At 45.5% G+C, this 18,117-nt stretch overlaps 1 protein-coding gene across 11 annotated transcripts in view; it reads left to right on the top strand.

Moving 5' to 3' along the window:
* LOC110500094 (SET binding factor 1) overlaps nucleotides 1-17,731 on the top strand; it is a 75,506-nt gene extending 57,775 nt beyond the window's left edge. For 7 of the 11 annotated variants that reach the window (XM_036957377.1, XM_036957376.1, XM_036957375.1 and 4 more), the window contains 21 exons: nucleotides 1,263-1,455; nucleotides 1,542-1,669; nucleotides 1,872-2,047; nucleotides 3,435-3,571; nucleotides 3,772-3,979; nucleotides 4,417-4,631; nucleotides 4,948-5,085; nucleotides 5,932-6,027; nucleotides 6,357-6,431; nucleotides 7,151-7,323; nucleotides 9,795-9,971; nucleotides 10,155-10,256; nucleotides 10,458-10,643; nucleotides 13,131-13,257; nucleotides 13,480-13,610; nucleotides 13,818-14,060; nucleotides 14,181-14,288; nucleotides 14,530-14,735; nucleotides 14,833-14,920; nucleotides 15,000-15,131; nucleotides 15,277-17,731. In XM_036957377.1, the coding sequence (XP_036813272.1) occupies nucleotides 1,263-1,455; nucleotides 1,542-1,669; nucleotides 1,872-2,047; nucleotides 3,435-3,571; nucleotides 3,772-3,979; nucleotides 4,417-4,631; nucleotides 4,948-5,085; nucleotides 5,932-6,027; nucleotides 6,357-6,431; nucleotides 7,151-7,323; nucleotides 9,795-9,971; nucleotides 10,155-10,256; nucleotides 10,458-10,643; nucleotides 13,131-13,257; nucleotides 13,480-13,610; nucleotides 13,818-14,060; nucleotides 14,181-14,288; nucleotides 14,530-14,735; nucleotides 14,833-14,920; nucleotides 15,000-15,131; nucleotides 15,277-15,375 (3,138 nt within the window). In that variant the 3' untranslated portion in view covers nucleotides 15,376-17,731. The remainder of the gene's footprint in view (nucleotides 1-1,262; nucleotides 1,456-1,541; nucleotides 1,670-1,871; nucleotides 2,048-3,434; nucleotides 3,572-3,771; nucleotides 3,980-4,416; nucleotides 4,632-4,947; nucleotides 5,086-5,931; nucleotides 6,028-6,356; nucleotides 6,432-7,150; nucleotides 7,324-9,794; nucleotides 9,972-10,154; nucleotides 10,257-10,457; nucleotides 10,644-13,130; nucleotides 13,258-13,479; nucleotides 13,611-13,817; nucleotides 14,061-14,180; nucleotides 14,289-14,529; nucleotides 14,736-14,832; nucleotides 14,921-14,999; nucleotides 15,132-15,276) is intronic. The other 4 variants (XM_036957378.1, XM_036957373.1, XM_036957371.1 and 1 more) reach the window with 2 other exon arrangements.
* Nucleotides 17,732-18,117: the final 386 nt, after the last annotated feature.

Raw genomic sequence — 18,117 nt, 5'->3', positions numbered from 1 at the left:
GGGGTTGTAGTTCTCAGTGACCTGGTTGACTACCACCTGCGTCACTGACTCTTGTGCCTTCAGACAGAAGGGTGCAGTTTGCTCTGGTTGTTCTGTGGAGTTTTCTGGCAGCAGTTGGAGAGGGATAGTAGCTTGGCACGGCATCATCGGCATGTCTGTTGTGTTAATGGCATCTAAGCATTGTCCTAGCATATGCATCAACCAAGAGCTCAGGGATGCCCTGTATCAGATATCAGTCCAATTGGATCTCACCTTTTGTGCGTTTTCTGTGTTTATCCCATCTTATAATTTGACCTGATCCCACCTCCCAGAATGCGCTATTTTTTTTTTTCTCCCTGCATGAGCATTCATGTCATATGAGTTCCAGTTAAATCCTCTCCCAATGAGCTGGACCCAGGGCATTAGGAGTTGCACAACAGATTATGAAATGGGTTACAAAACGAGTGCCTTAACAAATGTTCTATTATGAGTTGAGCTGCTCTGTATGGTGTAGTTGCCCCAGCATAGGCCTCTCCAGTATCGCTGGGCACAGGAAATGATGTCATGCTCTGAGCCAGATGTTCTATTGGTCTTTAACAGAAACTGGACCTGCCGCTCGTCATACTTTGAATACTTCTCTATACATCCAAGAATGCTGTGAGAGGATTTTGTGAGAAAATATACAAATGGTTGTAAACATGTTACCTCTTTTGAAGGGGAAAACCCTAAACCACTCAAAATTGCAGTTGATATTATACTAGTCTTAAGAGATTTGAATAGTTTCATATCCAACTTGTTGAGCATCAGGGATGTCTTTGCCAAGATCCCACCAGCCAATTGAGATTTAGGCAAACCGTTTATGTTATGTAACATTAACAAAAATAACAAATTGCAATCAAATGTCTCCATTTTGATATGTCCGTTTTCAACTGTCTGTCGTGTGATACATTTGTGCTTCAGCATGCGATCTGGATTGACGTGTGCCATTTGTTGTGGTGAATTTGGTTTGAAATATAGAACCACCAATGTAAGGATGGCTTATATATTTGCGTTCTGTTAGACATAAAGCACTAGCAACTGTCCCCCCCCCCCATCCTTACCTACCTTGTCCCTCTACTCAATCTGCTTGCTCTTCTCCTTCCATAAATTATCAACTCTTCTCGTTTCTTTACCCCACATCTACCTCTTCCTTATCTTCCTCTGCCCTCCCTCTCTCTTCTTGTTCACAATCTCTTCCCCCTTTCCTTTTCTCTCCTTCACTCCTCCCTCTCTCTGTGCTACAGCCCAAGCTTCTGAGGCCCATTCTTCTGGCGGGAGAGGAGCTGGTGATGGACGGCATGCGGGTGCACCTGATCTCAGACGGCCGGGAGGAGGCCACGGGGGCCTTGGGGGGTCCAGCCCTCCTCCCTGCCGAGGGGGCCATCTTCCTCACCACCTACCGCCTCATCTTCAAGGGCACGCCCAACGACCCACTGGGTAAGAGGGTGTTGAAAACACAAACATGCACGCGCGTTAATACACACACACACACTTTCTCTCTAACCCTGAGTGTTGTTGTGCAGTGGGTGAGCAGGTGGTGACTCGGTCGTTCCCCATCGCCTCCCTGACTAAGGAGAAGAGGATTTCTGTCAGTCTGTCCATGGACCAGTTCATACAGGAGGGTCTGCAGCTACGCTCCTGCACCTTCCAGGTACACCTCTACCCTCCGTCCTGCCACCCTCGTATCCATCACCCTACTGCCTAAACACCAGGCCCCTAGGCCTTCATAGCTTCTCCTCCCTCCACACACTCTCATTCTGCATCGTAACGCTCTCCATTTAAAATTTGACAGAACACTCATTCATTTGTGTTTTTCTGACATTCCTCCTAATATCGCCCTCCTCCTCCTGTAGCTGCTGAAGATAGCGTTTGATGAGGAGGTGGCGTCGGACCTGGCCGAGGTGTTCCGGAAGCACATGCATAAGCTCCGCTACCCACAGCACGTCCAGGGAACCTTCGCCTTCACCGTGGGCCAGAGTGGCAAGACGTTGGTCGAACACAAGACCAAGGACAAAAATCAGTCAATAAAGTAAGACCAGACCGATATAACACACACTCACGTCAACCACAAGAACCAAAACAACACTAAAAGGAAACAGGAAGAGCATACACACGCCAAACGCATTTCAACACACATCAGCGTATTATAAAACGTCAGTACCGCTCCAGTTTTATTGTCAGTTAGCAGAGTAATGTGAAAATGTAAATCTGTAAGACGTTTCACACCTCTCACATCCTCCACGTCAAGTACAGAACATCCATTTCAAAAGTGCTTACTCACTAAAGGATGTGGGTCACGGGTGACACCCCAGCACTGTAATGTGAGCTGAATATCAGGCCTGCTCCAAGCAGCAGCCTCTGGAGATATAGTAGTCCACATTATTGCCCTACATTTCATAGCCGTCCTGACAGTTTAAAGAATATATCTGACGGTCTCTGATTTAAAGTCAGTGTTTGGTGTGATGTATTAATAAAAACAGGATTTATAGACTTGTTGCTTGCGAGTGAAAGTGCTTCAGTGAGTGTGAACCCTTGTTCTTGTGTAACCACCAATGGGCCGTATAGCATGCAGACTGTCTAGTTCTGCTCGCTGCACACTGACTTATTTCAGGCAGGGTCAGTAGAGAGGAATGCAACTTCACATCCTACACTCTATTCTGTCCACTGTTACTGCCAGTAGACCCCCAGAGTTCCCTTTTGCTTTATCATCCCCCACTCTCTCCATTTCTCCCTCTCTCGCTCTCTCACTCTGTCTGTGTGTATCCCCCCCATCACTCCTTCCTTTTTTCTCTCTCATGTGGGGTATGAAAAGAGCATGAGCTCTCTGAGAGCTGGCTTCTATCTGTTGAATAATGCAGCAGTGGAAACAGTGACGGCTCCTCCGTGTTTGTCCCTGGTGTTTCCATCTCCTCCCCGAGTCGTCACGCCAGTAAAAGACTCCATTCATTCACTGATATTAACCTCACGACAATGCGGGCCCAACCCCCATGCAGCAGTGAGCAAGCTCAACTAGCACTCTTTTAATGCATTCATTAGCTTTAATTATGCATACAGACTACCGCCGAGTCTGCATTAGGGATGTGCCTTGGATTTAATTGACCGGTTATTTAAACTTCTAAGTGCCACTCAGTGCTTTTGTACCTTTAAATTTATAACCAGGGTTGTATTCACTTGACATGAAATGGAAGCAAACGGGACAAAACAGGGAGGTACAATCGAAACTTGTTCAATAAGAAACACTTGTTTTCATTTTCCGTTGCAAAGTGTTTTGCTATGGTGTGCCCAAATGAATATGACCCAGGAAGTAGACGTCATTAAGTTTTGCTTTAATTGAAGTTAACTATGTTGTGAACCCTTTTCTCTCTCTTCCCCCTCTCCTTCTCCTCTCACTTCCTTACCCCTCCACCCTTCCTAAGAACACTTTCCAAAAACCTGGTAAAGAGTGCCAAGAGGACAATCGGTCGACAGTATGTGACCCGGAAGAAGTACTCACCTCCCACCTGGGAGAACAGGAGCAGCCTGCAGTCAGAGCTGGACGAGGATGAGATCTCCGGTAGGACATGGTGTTGACAACTCAAGCAGCAACGTCAAGGTTTAGGGCGGCATTTTGACTTAAAATCCACGCACTCCCGTTGACATAAATACATGTCTTATGTAAAAGTCTTGAGTTGCTGTTGAATGGTCTCTACAGTGTTTGATCTGAGGTAGTAGGCCAGTGTACACTGTCTATGACTGTCTGTGTGTCTGCTACAGTCTCAGAGGAGTTGGACCAGGGCTCCCTCACCCTGTCTTCCACCATCCGCTCCTCGGACAGACAGACCATGAGCAACGTGGTGGAGCGTGCCTGTTGCCGTGACTACCAGCGGCTAGGACTGGGCACGCTCAGTAACAGCCTGACGCGCTCCAAGAACGAGCCCTTCCGCATCTCCACCGTCAACCGCATGTACACCGTCTGCAGGAGGTAAGTTCACGGTCCAACCGCAGATAGAATATGTTTTTACGACAGGTTCACGGTCAAATATCATGTGGGACTCCCTAAAAACACGCCACTTCGACACTCTTCGTTTTTAGCGGATATCAATCGCATGTGGTAGGTTTATGGTCAAACCATACATGGACAATGTTTCAAGTAACTTCCTGAGTTTAGTCTCAAAGCACTGCATTCAGGTTGAATGCCGTCTTGATTGAAGTACACGTTTGATCTTAACATTTATATAAATAAACATTCAGTCATGTTACTTTGATGTGACTTGATATGCAGAGTGAGCCAATGAGCAAACTATATTTTAACACATGACATTATCTTGTGGTCATGACATCCTGCAGTGACATGAACAGAATGTCATCTCAACCCTAACTCCCTCTGCTCTCTCACTCTCTCTCTCTGTGTGTTACCAGTTACCCCGGCCTGTTGATCGTGCCCCAGAGCATTCCAGACTCCACCATCCAGCGCATCTCCCGCTGTTACAGACAGAACCGTTTCCCTGTGGTGTGCTGGAGGAACTCTCGTACCAAGGCTGTGCTGCTGCGCTCTGCAGGCCTCCATGCTAAGGGAGTGGTGGGCTTCTTCAAGTCCCCCAATGCCCCCAGCGCCGGTACGACACAAACTAAAAGTTAGTTAGATGGTGTTTTTAAGGGAATGACTGGGGATGTTGGGCTTTGTTTAGGAATAATAAAACACGCCAAACCACTCCAAAGCCAGTTATATCAGTAGCAATGTTATGTGAAAGTATAAGAATGTGCTCCAGAAAGTCTCAACTCATCAGAAACAATGAGCAAATAAACCAACACTTTAGATGCATAGAAATGCACAATGCACAGCTCATGCCCCTTACAGCTTGAGCATCATTTTTTAGTCTTCAGCATTTTATACCCAGCATGCAAATCTGCAAAAACCAGTGGTGATTGACAGTTGGGATCCTTCCCCAGGCCCCTCCCAGGCCGACTCGACCAGCCTGGAGCAGGAGAAGTACATGCAGGCGATCATCAGCTCCATGCCCTCCTACTGTGAGCCCAGTGGCAGGAACACACTCGGCGGCTTCACCTCCACTCATATGAGCACCTCAGGTAGGACACACACACACACACACACACACCAGGGTTTCTGTTAGCCCGCTAAAATCCGGCTTTTGGCCCAATTTTTTAAAATGAAAATCCAATAGAATTGTCCCCTAAGAAATAAAATGATCCCATTTCAAAACAACGCCGTTTAACCTATTCATTGCTGGAAATAACAGTCGATGGAAATACATTTGACCGGTCATGCTTATCGGTCTTTTGTTTAATTTGCATAATTTAGTGGTATTAAATTGTCTTGTGTGTATTTTCTTTAGTTGATATGATTCTTATTTATCACACACACTTTTTTGGGGGGGGGGGGGGGAATCTGTAAAATAGTGCCAGTTGCTGCTGGTGTGAAATGTGCTTTTATAAGCCCAATCATTGCACAGCAATTCTAAATGCGATCGCATGTTAAAAACAGTCACCATTAAAAAAAGCTACTATATTTCTCAACTGGTAATTGAAGCACCATTCAAGTGCTTAGGCAACAGTAGGCATGATTCAGCAGGTCACACACCACTTTAGAATGTGAGCTGGAGATGGAATACATTTTGAAAACATGTATACCTAATTGTGTGAAACCTTAACGTTTTACTTCATATTATGTGGCACGTCTTACCTTGCTTCCATGTAGCTGAGCCAAAATCTGTTTCTGTAAACGTGGAGGCATTTATTTTCTAAAGACTTCCATATGCCAATGAAACAAGTAGCCAAATGTTATTTTTTCCCCTTTTTTTCCCCAAACTGTTTTTCATTGTCCAGTAGCCAAAAACACAATCCTAATCATTTTATTTGATTTCATACACTCTCATAAGCCAGAGTTTGTGACCCTTTGCTTGTGTCTATCTCCAGACTCGTCAGATAAGCTGAGGCAGCCTAAGATCGGAGCTCTGATGAAACAGGTGATGGGAGGCAAGGAGGACGTACCTGGAACCTTCAGCCGCGGAGGTGAGATTGTGGTTTTACTGTGTTTGTGTGGGTGTATGTGGTTGCGTTACTTGCATCAATTAGTTCGTAGAAACTTCCTTTGTAAGGAATGCCTTATATTTCTAGGTTTGGTTTGGGTTTGTATTGTGGCTCGCCCTACAATTACCTGCCAAGGAACATTCACTGGAACTAACCCAAAAGAGGAATGGTGGTTGTTACCTTAATAATAACCCATCTCCATAGTATATCCATATTTGGGCCTGTGTGTATGTATAGCTGTGTGAAACCTTCTCCCCCTATGGTCTATGGTGTTGGTTAATGGGCATTATCTCTGTGTCATTTGACCTCAGCTCTGGGTCAAAGGGCGAGAGTCATCTCCCTTTCTCAGCCCAGAGTTTCAGGCAAGGCCAGAAACCCCCCTGGAGGTACAGTATGCACCGACCCCTGTTTCCCAAATCTAACCAATCAGGACTCTTAACAGTTACGTCAGTCTGTCTGCGTTGGCTGGCGTCCCCGCCCGTCGGTCCCTCTTTCCCTGTGATGTCCTAGTGTGTCTCTCTCGCTCTCAGGACTAACTTTTTGTTGTCCAATCTCTTTGTTAGAGAGATTCTCTTCTTCTTTTTAGGCATCTGTTTGCATGCTTTTCTAGTGGGCTGTCGACTCTACACACTGCTGCAGATCGTCCTGTTTGTCCATGTTTCTGTTCTGTGTTTGATTACTACTGTGTGCTGTGAGTGGTCTGATGACTCATGTTTTCCCAGCGCTGTTTGGTTTGGAGCATAATTTTTACATATAGCCTATTTAGCAACATAGATCAATCTTATTATAGTTGTTCAATTATTCATACCTTGGTACTTTTTTTTCAGCATGGCTTTCAGTTAGTCTAGTGGTATAGAGTACAATGAATGTATCTGCCACTGCATAAATGGCTTGTGTGTGTTAGTAATGGCAAACTTGGAGAGTGCACACTGTATGTGTGTGATAACCCCCTCTAAAACCTCTCCCTGTGTGTGTGTGTGATAACCCCCTTTAAAACCTCTCCCTGTGTGTGTGTGTGTGTGTGTGTGATAACCCTCTCTAAAACCTCTCCGCGTGTGTGTGTTAACCCCCTCTAAAACCTCTCGCTTGTATGTGTCTGCTCTAGGGAAGTGGGGCAGTATCCGGGGTAGTGGGCGTCTGAGTGCCTACAACCCAGAAGTGGGGAACAGGCTGTCCAGTAAGGAGTCTCCCCAGCCCAACGGGGGCCCCAGCGAGGCCCTGTTCCTCAGACAGCAGAGGGCCTACCTCTACATCATCGGCGACAAGACACAGCTCAAAGTAACTGCCAATACACAATACTACACTAGACTGTCTACTTATTTAATATTGATTGACTCAATATCCCAGAAGTCTTTGGAGGTCTTAGTGTCATTGAACCTTCAATCAATCAATCAAATGTATTTATAAAGTCCTTCTTATATCTCAGTGCTGTACAGAAACCCAGCCTAAAACCCCAAACAGCAAGCAATGCAGGTGTAGAAGCACGGTGGCTAGGAAAAACTCCCTAGAAAGGCCAGAACCTAGGAAGAAACCTAGAGAGGAACCAGGCTATGAGGGGTGGCCAGTCCTCTTCTGGCTGTGCCAGGTGGAGATTATAACAGAACATGGCCAAGATGTTCAAATGTTCATAGATGACCAGCAGGGTCAAATAATAATAATAATAATAATAATCACAGTGGTTGTCAAGGGTGCAACAGGTCAGCACCTCAGGAGTAAATGTCAGTTGGCTTTTGATAGCCGATCATTCAGAGTATCTCTACTGCGCCTGCTGTCTCTAGAGAGTTGAAAACAGCAGGTCTGGGACAGGTAACACGTCCGGTGAACAGGACAGGATTCCATAGCTGCAGGCAGAACAGTTGAAACTGGAGCAGCAGCACTGCCAGGTGGACTGGTGACAGCAAGGAGTCATCAGGCCAGGTAGTCCTGAGGCATGGTCCTAGGGCTCAGGTCCTAGGGCTCAGGTCCGAGGGAGAGAGGTAGGGAGAGAGAGAGAGAGAATGTAAATTCACACAGGACACCGGATAAGACAGGAGAAATACTTCAGATATAACAGACTGGCCCTAGCCCCCTGACACATAAATACCCGAGACTGAGACAGGAGGGGTCAGGAGACACTGTGGCCCCATCCGACGATACCCCCAGACAGGGCCGAACAGGAAGGATATAACCCCACCCACTTTGCCAAAGCACAGCCCCCACACCACTAGAGGGATATCTTCAATCTTCACCATCCGAGACGAGGCCGAGTATAGCGCACAAAGATCTCCGCCACGGGACAACGCAGGAGGGGGCGCCAACCCGGACAGAAAGATCACGTCAGTGACGCATGGAAGAGCACCAGTAAGCCCCTGTAATAGGGTTAGAGGCAGAGAATCCCAGTGGAGAGAGGGGAACCGGCCAGGCAGAGACAACAAGGGCAGTTCGTTGCTCCAGAGCATTTCCGTTCACCTTCACACTCCTGGGCCAGACTACACTCAATCATAGGACCTACTGAAGAGATGAGTCTTCAATAAAGACTTAAAGGTTGAGACTGAGTCTGTGTCTCTCACATGGGTAGGCGGACCATTCCATAAAAATTTAGCTCTATAGGATAAAGCTCTGCCTCCAGCTGTTTGCTTAGAAATTCTAGGGACAATAAGGAGGCCTGCGTCTTGTGACCGTAGTGTATGTTTAGGTATGTACGGCAGGACCAAATTGGAAAGATGGGTTGGAGCAAGCCCATGTAATGCTTTGTAGGTTAGCAGTAAACCTTGAAATCAGCCCTTGCCTTAACAGGAAGCCAGTGTAGAGAGGCTAGCACTGATAATTATTTTGGGTTTTAGTCAAGATTCTAGCAGCCGTGTTTAGCACTAACTGAAGTTTATTTAGTGCTTTATCCGGGTAGCTGGAAAGTAGAGCATTGCAGTTGTCTAACCTAGAAGTGACAAAAGCATGGATTAATTTTTCTGCATTATTTTTGGACAGAAAGTTTCAGATTTTTACAATGTTACGTAGATGGAAAAAAGCTGTCCTTGAAACAGTCTTGATATGTTCGTCAAACAAGAGATCAGTGTCCAGAGTAACACCGTGGTTCTTCACATATTTATTTGAAACGACTGTACAACCATCAAGATTCATTGTCAGATTTAACAGAAGATCTCTTTGTTTCTTGGGACCTAGAACAAGCATCTCTGTTTTGTCTGAGTTTAAAAGTAGAACATTTGCAGCCATCCACTTCCTTATGTCTGAAACACAGGCTTCCAGCGAGGGCAATTTTGGGGCTTCATCATGTTTCATCCAAATGTACAGCTGTGTGTCATCCGCATAGCAGTAAAAGTTAACATTATGTTTCGGAATGACATCACCAAGAGGTAAAATATATAGTGAAAACAATAGTGGTCCTAAAACGGAACCTTGAGGAACACCGAAATTTACAGTTGATTTGTCAGAGGACAAACCATCCACAGAGACAAACTGATATCTTTCCGACAGATAAGATCTAAATCAGACCAGAACTTGTCCGTTTAGACCAATTTGGGTTTCCAATCTCTCAAAAGAATGTGGTGATCGATGTTATCAAAAGCAACACTAAGGTCCAGTAGCACAAGGACAGATGCAGGGCCTCGGTCTGACGCCATTAAAAGGTCATTTACCACCTTCAGAAGTGCAGTCTCAGTGCTATGATGGGGTCTAAAACCAGACTGAAGCGTTTCATATACATTGTTTGTCTTCAGGACAAACCTTGACCCCTGTTTGTCCCATGTCATCAGGGTGGGAAGCAGGACTCGTTCCAGCAGTGGGAGGTGGTGCCCATCGAGGTGTGTGATGTGCGTCAGGTGAAGAACAGCTTTAAGAAGCTGATTAAGGCCTGTGTTCCCAGCTCAGCCACCTCTGAACCCAGCATGACCTTCCACCGCTGCCTGGAAGAGTCCGAATGGATGTGCCTGGTAATGCTCCCATTCATACAGTGTGTGTGTATGTTTGTTAGCGTGTGCAGCTGTAAAAGCGTATGTATTGTGCAATAGAGAGACCTATGGATGCATTTTATTTTTGTATGTTTATCCTTACTCTGCCTGCATAAGGTAATGTGTGTATGATTTAAGTGTGCTGATCATGATGTGTGTGTCCAGCTCCACAGAGTTCTGCAGGTGTCTGTCCTGGTGGTAGAGTTGTTAGACACGGGCTCGTCAGTCATGGTCAGCTTGGAGGACGGCTGGGACGTCACTACTCAGGTATAACACACGTACTCACTAAACATACTCACAATGCAAACACACCTCTCACAGCTAATGTAGGTCAACTTGTACATACATGTGATATATCGTCTCTGCCTGTGCTACCGATCTGTCTCCTCACTCCGCTGTTTAGGTAACCTATAAATTACGATCATCCTGTCTATCTGACTGTCACACCGATTCTTGGTCTCTCTCTAGGTGGTGTCTCTGGTCCAGCTTCTGTCAGACCCGTACTACCGGACCTTCGATGGCTTCCGCCTGCTGGTGGAGAAGGAGTGGCTGTCGTTTGGCCACAGGTTCAGTCATCGCGGCGCCCAGACCCTGGCCAGCCAGAGCAGTGGCTTCACACCTGTGTTCCTGCAGTTTCTCGACTGCGTGCACCAGGTATGTACGTGTGGGGGTGGGTTTTATGAGTGCAGGTGTGACAGTAAAGTGTGTGTGTATTTGTCTAACTGGGTGTTTACATGTCAGCTACTTTACCCATATCATCTGGATTCTGCTATTTATCTGTATAGGTGTGCATCTGTGTGTCTGAGTAAACATGTGCGTGTGTTTACCTGAGTGTGACAGTGAATTTCTTTTTTTTCCTGGCCAGTGATGTGGACTCGCATGTGTGATGCGTCTCTGTCAGAGGGTTTCAATAGTCCTGTCTGTATTTATGATCCCAGCTTCACAATGGCTTGCTCTATTTAACCCCCTGTTACACAGGGACATACACTGTGTGTACAAAACATTAGGAACACCTTCCTAATATTGAGTTGCTTGCCGGTTTGCACTCAGAACAGCATCAATTTAACAGGTGACACTAATAAGGGGATCGTAGCTTTCACCTGGTCAGTCATGGAAAGGGCAGGTGTTCCTAATATTTTGTACTCTGTGTTATATGGGTTGTCGTTCCCACAATGAGTGCCTTTTGCATCCCTTTGATATTTTAAGTAGAAATTGTACACAAATATTGAATTTTAAAATCCTATTATATTAAATGAAGTGCCCTTGAATATCGACCAAATGGAAAAATCAATACATTTTGTGCGTCCTCTGACTTGTAGGAAGCTTTTTACCCACTCAATCCCAATATCATTGTAAAACACTAGTTACTTTTGTTGCTTTGATAGTCATTTCTGAAGACGATTAATTTGAAGGTCAACCCTGCTACGTGAACGCTCTTTTTAGTATGGTGGGAATCAGGCCCTTGAAACTGTTTTCATTGATCATCCTTGAGATGTTTCTACAACTTGATTTGAGTCCACCTGTGGTCAATTCAATTGATTGGACATAATTTGGAAAGGCACACACCTGACTATATAAGGTCCCACAGTTGACAGTGCATGTCAGAGCAAAAACCAAGCCATGAGGTCGAAGGAATTGTCCGTGGAGCTCAGAGACAGGATTGTGTCGAGGCACAGATCTGGGGAAGGGTACCAAAACATTTCTGCAGCATTGAAGATCCCCAAGAACACAGTGGCCTCCATCATTCTTAAATGGAAGAAGTTTGGAACCACCAAGACTCTTCCTAGAGCTGGCCTCCTGGCCAAACTGAGCAATCAGTAGAGAAGGGCCTTGGTCAGGGAGGTGACCAAGAAACCGATGTTCACTCTGACAGAGCTCCAGAGTTCCTCTGTGGAGATGGGAGAATCTTCCAGAAGGACAACCATCTCTGCAGCACTCCACAGGCCTTTATGGTAGAGTGGCCGAATGGAAGCCACTTCTCAGTAAAAGGCACATGACAGCCAGCTTTTAGTTTGCCAAAAGGCACCTAGAGGACTTTCAGACCATGAGAAGCAAGATTCTCTGGTCTGATGAATCCAAGATTGAACTCTTTGGCCTGAATGCCAAACGTCACGTCTGAAGGAAACCTGGCACCATCCCCTCGGTGTTGCTGCCACCCATGCTGTGGTGATGTTTTTCAGCAGCAGGGAAAGGAAGACTAGTCAGGATTGAGGGAAAGATGAACGGCGCAAGTACAGAGAGATCCTTGATTAAAAACCTGCTCCAGAGGACAACAACCCTAAGCAGATAGCCAAGACAATGCAGGAGTGGCTTCGGGACAGGCCTCTCAATGTCCTTGAGTGGCCCAGCCAGAGCTCGGACTTGAACCCAATCGAACATCTCTGGAGAGATCTGAAAATAGCTGTGCAGTGATTCTCCCCGTCCAACCTGACAGCTTGAGGGGATCTGCAGAGAAGTATGGAAGAAACTCCCCAAATACAGGTGTGCCAAGCTTGTAGCGTCATACCCAAGAAGACTCAAGCCTGTAATCGCAGCCAAAGGTGCTTAAACAAAGTACTGATTAAAGGGACTGAATACTTATGTAAATGTGGTATTTCAGTTTTTTATTTTTATACATGTGCAAAAATGTCTTAACCTGTTTTTACTTTGTAGTTATAGGGTATTGTGTGTAGATTAAGAAATTATTTAATCCATTTTAGAAGAAGGCTGTAACAAAATCTGGGAAAAGTCGGGGGTAGGAATACTTTCCAAATGCATCCTACCTGAGTTCTTCGCGGAAGAGTTCTGAAATCTGCCACACCCCGATTGAATCAGCTTTTGTCTTTTCGGAGGAGAAAAGTATATACACGTTTAAAAACAATATGCTACTTCTATCTATAAAATGTCTTGCACAACTAGCTATCGTTTGTTATATCACGTAATTCGCTGATGACGCGCGAGTGGAGAGGAGAGTCTTAATTTCAATTTCTCCTCGCAGTTTCTCCTCGATTACCTTTTACCTTTTTCTAAAGGAGGCGAGAGAGGACGCAGGAGCTGCGCAAATCCAATTGAGGAAGGGCCAGTGAATGTTTGATCAAGAAGTTGAGCAGTAAACACAGGAAGGGCAACTGACGTGTTACCTTAAATCCTGTCCCCCTTCAGATCCACCTGCAGTTCCCCATGGAGTTTGAGTTCAGTCAGTACTACCTGAAGTTCCTGGCCTACCACTACGTGTCCAACCGCTTCAGAACCTTCCTGCTCGACTCGGACTACGAACGCATTGAGCTCGGTGAGCCTTTTATCCGTTCTACGCATAAGGGCAGGAGGTTTACCTTATCAGATGCCCTCCAGATTCAGGTTACATGATTAGGAGAAACTCCAGACCCCATAGATACTATCTGAATTCTTAGAAGTAGGTTATTTCAGTACACGTTTGGGTATTTGAGTGTGACTTATATGCCAGGTGAGTGATTGGGTTCAGTGAGTTGTTGAATCTTCTGTCTGTGTTAAGGGGTTCTGTACGAGGAGAAGGGGGAGAGGAAGAACCCGCAGGTGTGTAAGTCAGTGTGGGATTACATTGACCGGCTCAACAAGAAAACACCCATCTTCTTCAACTACATGTTCTCACCAGAGGATGAGGAGGTGAGTGAGCCTGGAACACAACTGGGTTACATTAGACTGCCCCCTGGTGGGGAAGTTTACTGAAAATCCAAGTGGCTATCACATTTTTAATCAAGTGGAGGTTTTAGACTTAACCTAAGATTTACTAGCCGATCTTGAAGTTAGAATTATTACTTTTAATTACATGCACATTTTGTGGTAACAAAAATAAATCCATGTGGTCCCCAGGTGCTGCGGCCGTACAGCTTCATCTCCAACCTGAAGGTGTGGGACTTCTACACAGAGGAGACGCTGTCTGAGGGCCCGTCTTACGACTGGGAGCTGGTGCAGAGGGGCCGGCAGGAGAGGCTGGCTGAGGAGGTGCCTGACAAACCAGACACCACCACCCCCAAATCCCAGCGACACATCGTCTGGCCCTGCTACGACAGCCGCAGCCGAGTGGTACCCGACGCCATCACCAAACTGCTGCAAGTTAGTGGAGATTACTTACACATTACGTACCATCAGTATACTGCTGTATACTGTATAACCCTAACTTGTTGTATAAATTCTCATACATGAATCTGACTTGCTCTGTGTATTCTGTCCTAGGACCTGCAGAGTCTGGAGGCTGAGTTGGGGCTGCCACCAGAGAAATGGAAGGACACTTGGGACAAGATCAAGGCCAACCAACGGGCCGAGGCCAAGCTGGAGAACAGGGTGAGAAACGCTGGACAACCAGAAGCTAACCTAGGATTTCACTAGCTATTAGGATGCCATCCTTCTGACAATTAAACTTAGACACTTACTTAGACTTTTTGAAAATAACTTCTTGTAGATTTATAGTAATGTGTTCTACTGACCTCTTGTGGAAACTATTTGTGTTTTATTGAATAGATTAGCCCTCCCTAATCTAATCAGAGGATATCCCCCCTCTTCCTCCGTTCTCTCACTCTTTCAGCCGTCGTTCAACAGCTCCTTGCTGATGTCGTCCAACCTGAGTCACCAGCGGCGGTCTCAGGGGGTGTACCTTCCGGAGAGTGGGGTGGGCTCCTCCATTAATCTGGCCATGGACCGTGAGACCAGCACCACCTCCACCCCTGTGGCCGGGCGCCCCAGCACCAGCACCCTATACAGCCAGTTTCAGAGCACGGAGAGTGAGAACAGGTCTGTACCCCCACCCTTATCGCTGCCCCAGCAACACATTACCCCTCGGTGTGTTACGAAAGTGGCTGACTGGGTTTCCTCTACCTTTGACTCCCAGGAGTTTTGAGGGCATCCTGTTTAAGAAAGGTGCGTTGCTGAAGCCATGGAAACCACGCTGGTTTGTGTTGGACAAGACCAAACATCAGGTAAGAGGAGGGAGGTGGACCATGATACTGATGGTGATTGTTACTGTGGTGGTGGTGATAATGATCTCTCTCTCTCTAGCTGAGATACTATGAGACCAGGCAGGACAAGGAGTGTAAGGGGGTGATTGAGCTGGCGGAGGTGGAGTCCGTCATTCCAGGCACGCCCACCATGGGAGCGCCCAAAAATATAGAGGAGAAAGCCTTCTTCGATGTGAGTTACCAGAGGCCTCAGGGTGATGTTTTTTATGACATGTAATGATCAGTGAATGCGTTTGCTAAATGACTAAAATGTAAATCTACGAGGTAACTTAAGAATGGTCACAGTCTTAACCTCTCTCGTTCTGTTTCTACGGCAGCTCAAGACGACCAAAAGAGTGTATAACTTCTGTGCGCAGGACAGCCCCAACGCACAGCTGTGGATGGACAGTATTCAGAGCTGCCTCTCTGATGCCTAGAGAGATGCACGGCTCCACCATAACAGGAACCAATGAGCAGTGCCGAGGCACCTGATGGACATCTCTGCTGGCCAATCACAGGAGTTCCTCTCCAAAAGGAGGAATTGAGACAGATGGGGGAGGGTCCTTTCCACAGTTGAGCGCCGTTCAGTGTCGAACTGATGTCACGTTTCAGTGTTGTTATAAAAATGAAAATTAAGTAAAGTCCCTGAATAACCACTCGCTTTTGTCTCACCGTGTTGCTGGCTGCAGCCTGTCACCTTGATAGTACAACCACTATTTGCGCTGGATGTCTATGCAAAATGGAGCTAAAAGAAACAAAGCATGATGTAGTTTGTTGTGTGAGCTTGAAGACGGACAGTTTCTCACCAGACTAATCTAACTGGTGCCTCCAGCATGCATATGTAGCCAGACCCACCCATCCCAACACTCCAGGGAGGAAGTACATTATCCAGCCATGCAGAGGATCCTGCCTGTAGTCAATGAAAACTGGAAGTGAATTGGAGTGTTTCCTTTAACAAAAGAACACAGAATCGGCCCCAACTAATACAGGACAGTCGTCATGGTCACCTGCTAGCTGACGTTGAAGCCTCCCCTGTCACTGCCTGATGTAGCTGAGTCTTACCCGTGAGGAGTTGGACACTCACAGATCCCCTCTAAGATGTCTCTTATTCCCTAGACACACCACCAAGGGAGCCCTCTCAACGGTTTATGAAGGATTTCTATTTTTGGGTCACTCAAAATTGTGTCAGAGATATCAGTCCTCCTAGTTATCACCCCCAGAGCAGTTGATGGTGATATGCTGTTATTAGTCCTCGTGATCAAACCAGGAGAATGGCAGTCGGAGATTCTAAATCCGCCGGTTAGGGAGTCTGTCTGTCTGCAGAACAATATTAGTGTTTACACAAGAAGCTAAAGTTCTTCCTCTATTTATCAAAAACAAATAACCACTATTACAGTTCAGAATGTTAAGGGATGCTGAAGGAACATGTTTTTGTGAAGATTAATTTATGCACAAAATGATAAAACAATGTTCAAAGGTGATGGGAGGAGATTATGGGATGGATGACTAGTCTGTTTACATGACACAGTGCTGAGACTGGATCTGACTAACATGACACGACCCCCCTCCCCCTCTGTTTCTATGGTCAGGTTTAATGTTGGACAAATGGTGCCAGTGGATTTTAACATGTGACAAGTATTAAACAGTTGGATTGGAATATGCTCTAAACAAGTAAAAACAACCAATTTGTTCATGTAATACAGTTCTTGACCAGAGGGGGGCGTTAGTGGTCAAGGCACTTAGACTAATACATTCACATTTCCAACAATAATTACAGCCAATTAATAGCATTGAAAGTCTCAAAAGCATGTGTCTGAGCATAAGATATCACTCGGTGCACCTTACTCAGCCTTTGTGTGGTGGTCTGTGAGTCACAGCTTGGCTTCTGAACAACTGCATCTACGTGAACAGTAATACTTCAGCGAGTCCCGACTTTCTCGCCGCTGCTCTTCTGTCTAAACCAGTGTTTTTAGCTAGAGGCTGGTACATTCTATTCTTAAGCCTGTACATAGGAGTCAATGTTTGTTAGAGCCTTGTAGAGAGAGTATGTTTAGCTGGAATTTGTGAGATTGCAATTAAGTCACTTGTTAGTTTTTTTACGCTACAGAGCAGTATCGGTTAGCCTTCATTTTGAGCCCCCAAGTTACGAAAACGGACACATACTCCTCGTTTAACACACACATTGCTGTGTAAAATATGGTTATACTGCTGTCTTGTTGAACATAAAATTTGAATTGTAGATTTGTGTCTAATAACTCATTTTGTATATACTACTCAGATTTGTATGTAACGTTTATGGTAGTAATTTATTTAACTTTGTCTCCTCGGTAAGAAAAGTTCCTCAATTACCACTTTTTTAAAATTAGGAATCCAATGTGCCATTTGTTTTTCTGTGTTAACGTGACTAATGCTACTACTTTTTGGAAAATGTGTTGTGGAAGTAAATCCTAAATGTCTTCTTTTTTTACATTGTCCTTCCCCAATATCAATCCCTAAGCAGAGTGGAAATGGTGTGTTTGTATGAGCAAGAACTAGCCTCCCTAGTTAAGGTGGAGTTTCTGGAATGGAATCTCATTTAGCTGCACAGGTGGGGTGTTTTTAAAATGTCACACCCACCCCAACACACACTTAAAACCCAGCTCACCCAATTTACTGCAGTCTACTCATCTCTCCTGATTTGGGTAGATTATATCCACAACATAATCTTATTTATTTAGGAATTTCCTTCTGAGCTGGGTCTGTCAATCATGTAATATATTTTTTAGAATTAAAACACTGTGGGTTTAAACATCACTGTTTTGGTGTAGGTTTGTCCTTTTTTCTCTCGTCCAAGATTAAGGATCAGTTATGTAGCACTACATGAGTGCAAAGACAGCACCAGCCAGGTAAAACCAACCTCATTCCCTGGTTGAGAGCACCAGTCTGAAGAATAGAGGGTTATGATCAATCCTGTATCTATGCATGTGCGGATGGTTGTGTCCAAAGGGGCCCCACCCTGTTGGGAGTAGTTAGTGGTATGGGCAGGGAACACCATTCTGAACTCTTTATATAGCCTTCCTAAAGCCACTGTTAGACTTGGCAGGAGAAACATATCAGACTCGCCAAGTTAGAACATGCACTTTTTGAAGAAAATGCTGTCAGGTCAAAGGCAAGTTAGAATCTACTATTTCACCGTTCAA

Source organism: Oncorhynchus mykiss, chromosome 21, assembly GCF_013265735.2.
Source record: "Oncorhynchus mykiss isolate Arlee chromosome 21, USDA_OmykA_1.1, whole genome shotgun sequence".
Taxonomy (NCBI): Eukaryota; Metazoa; Chordata; class Actinopteri; order Salmoniformes; family Salmonidae; genus Oncorhynchus; species Oncorhynchus mykiss.
This window is presented reverse-complemented; position numbering and strand designations above follow the sequence as displayed.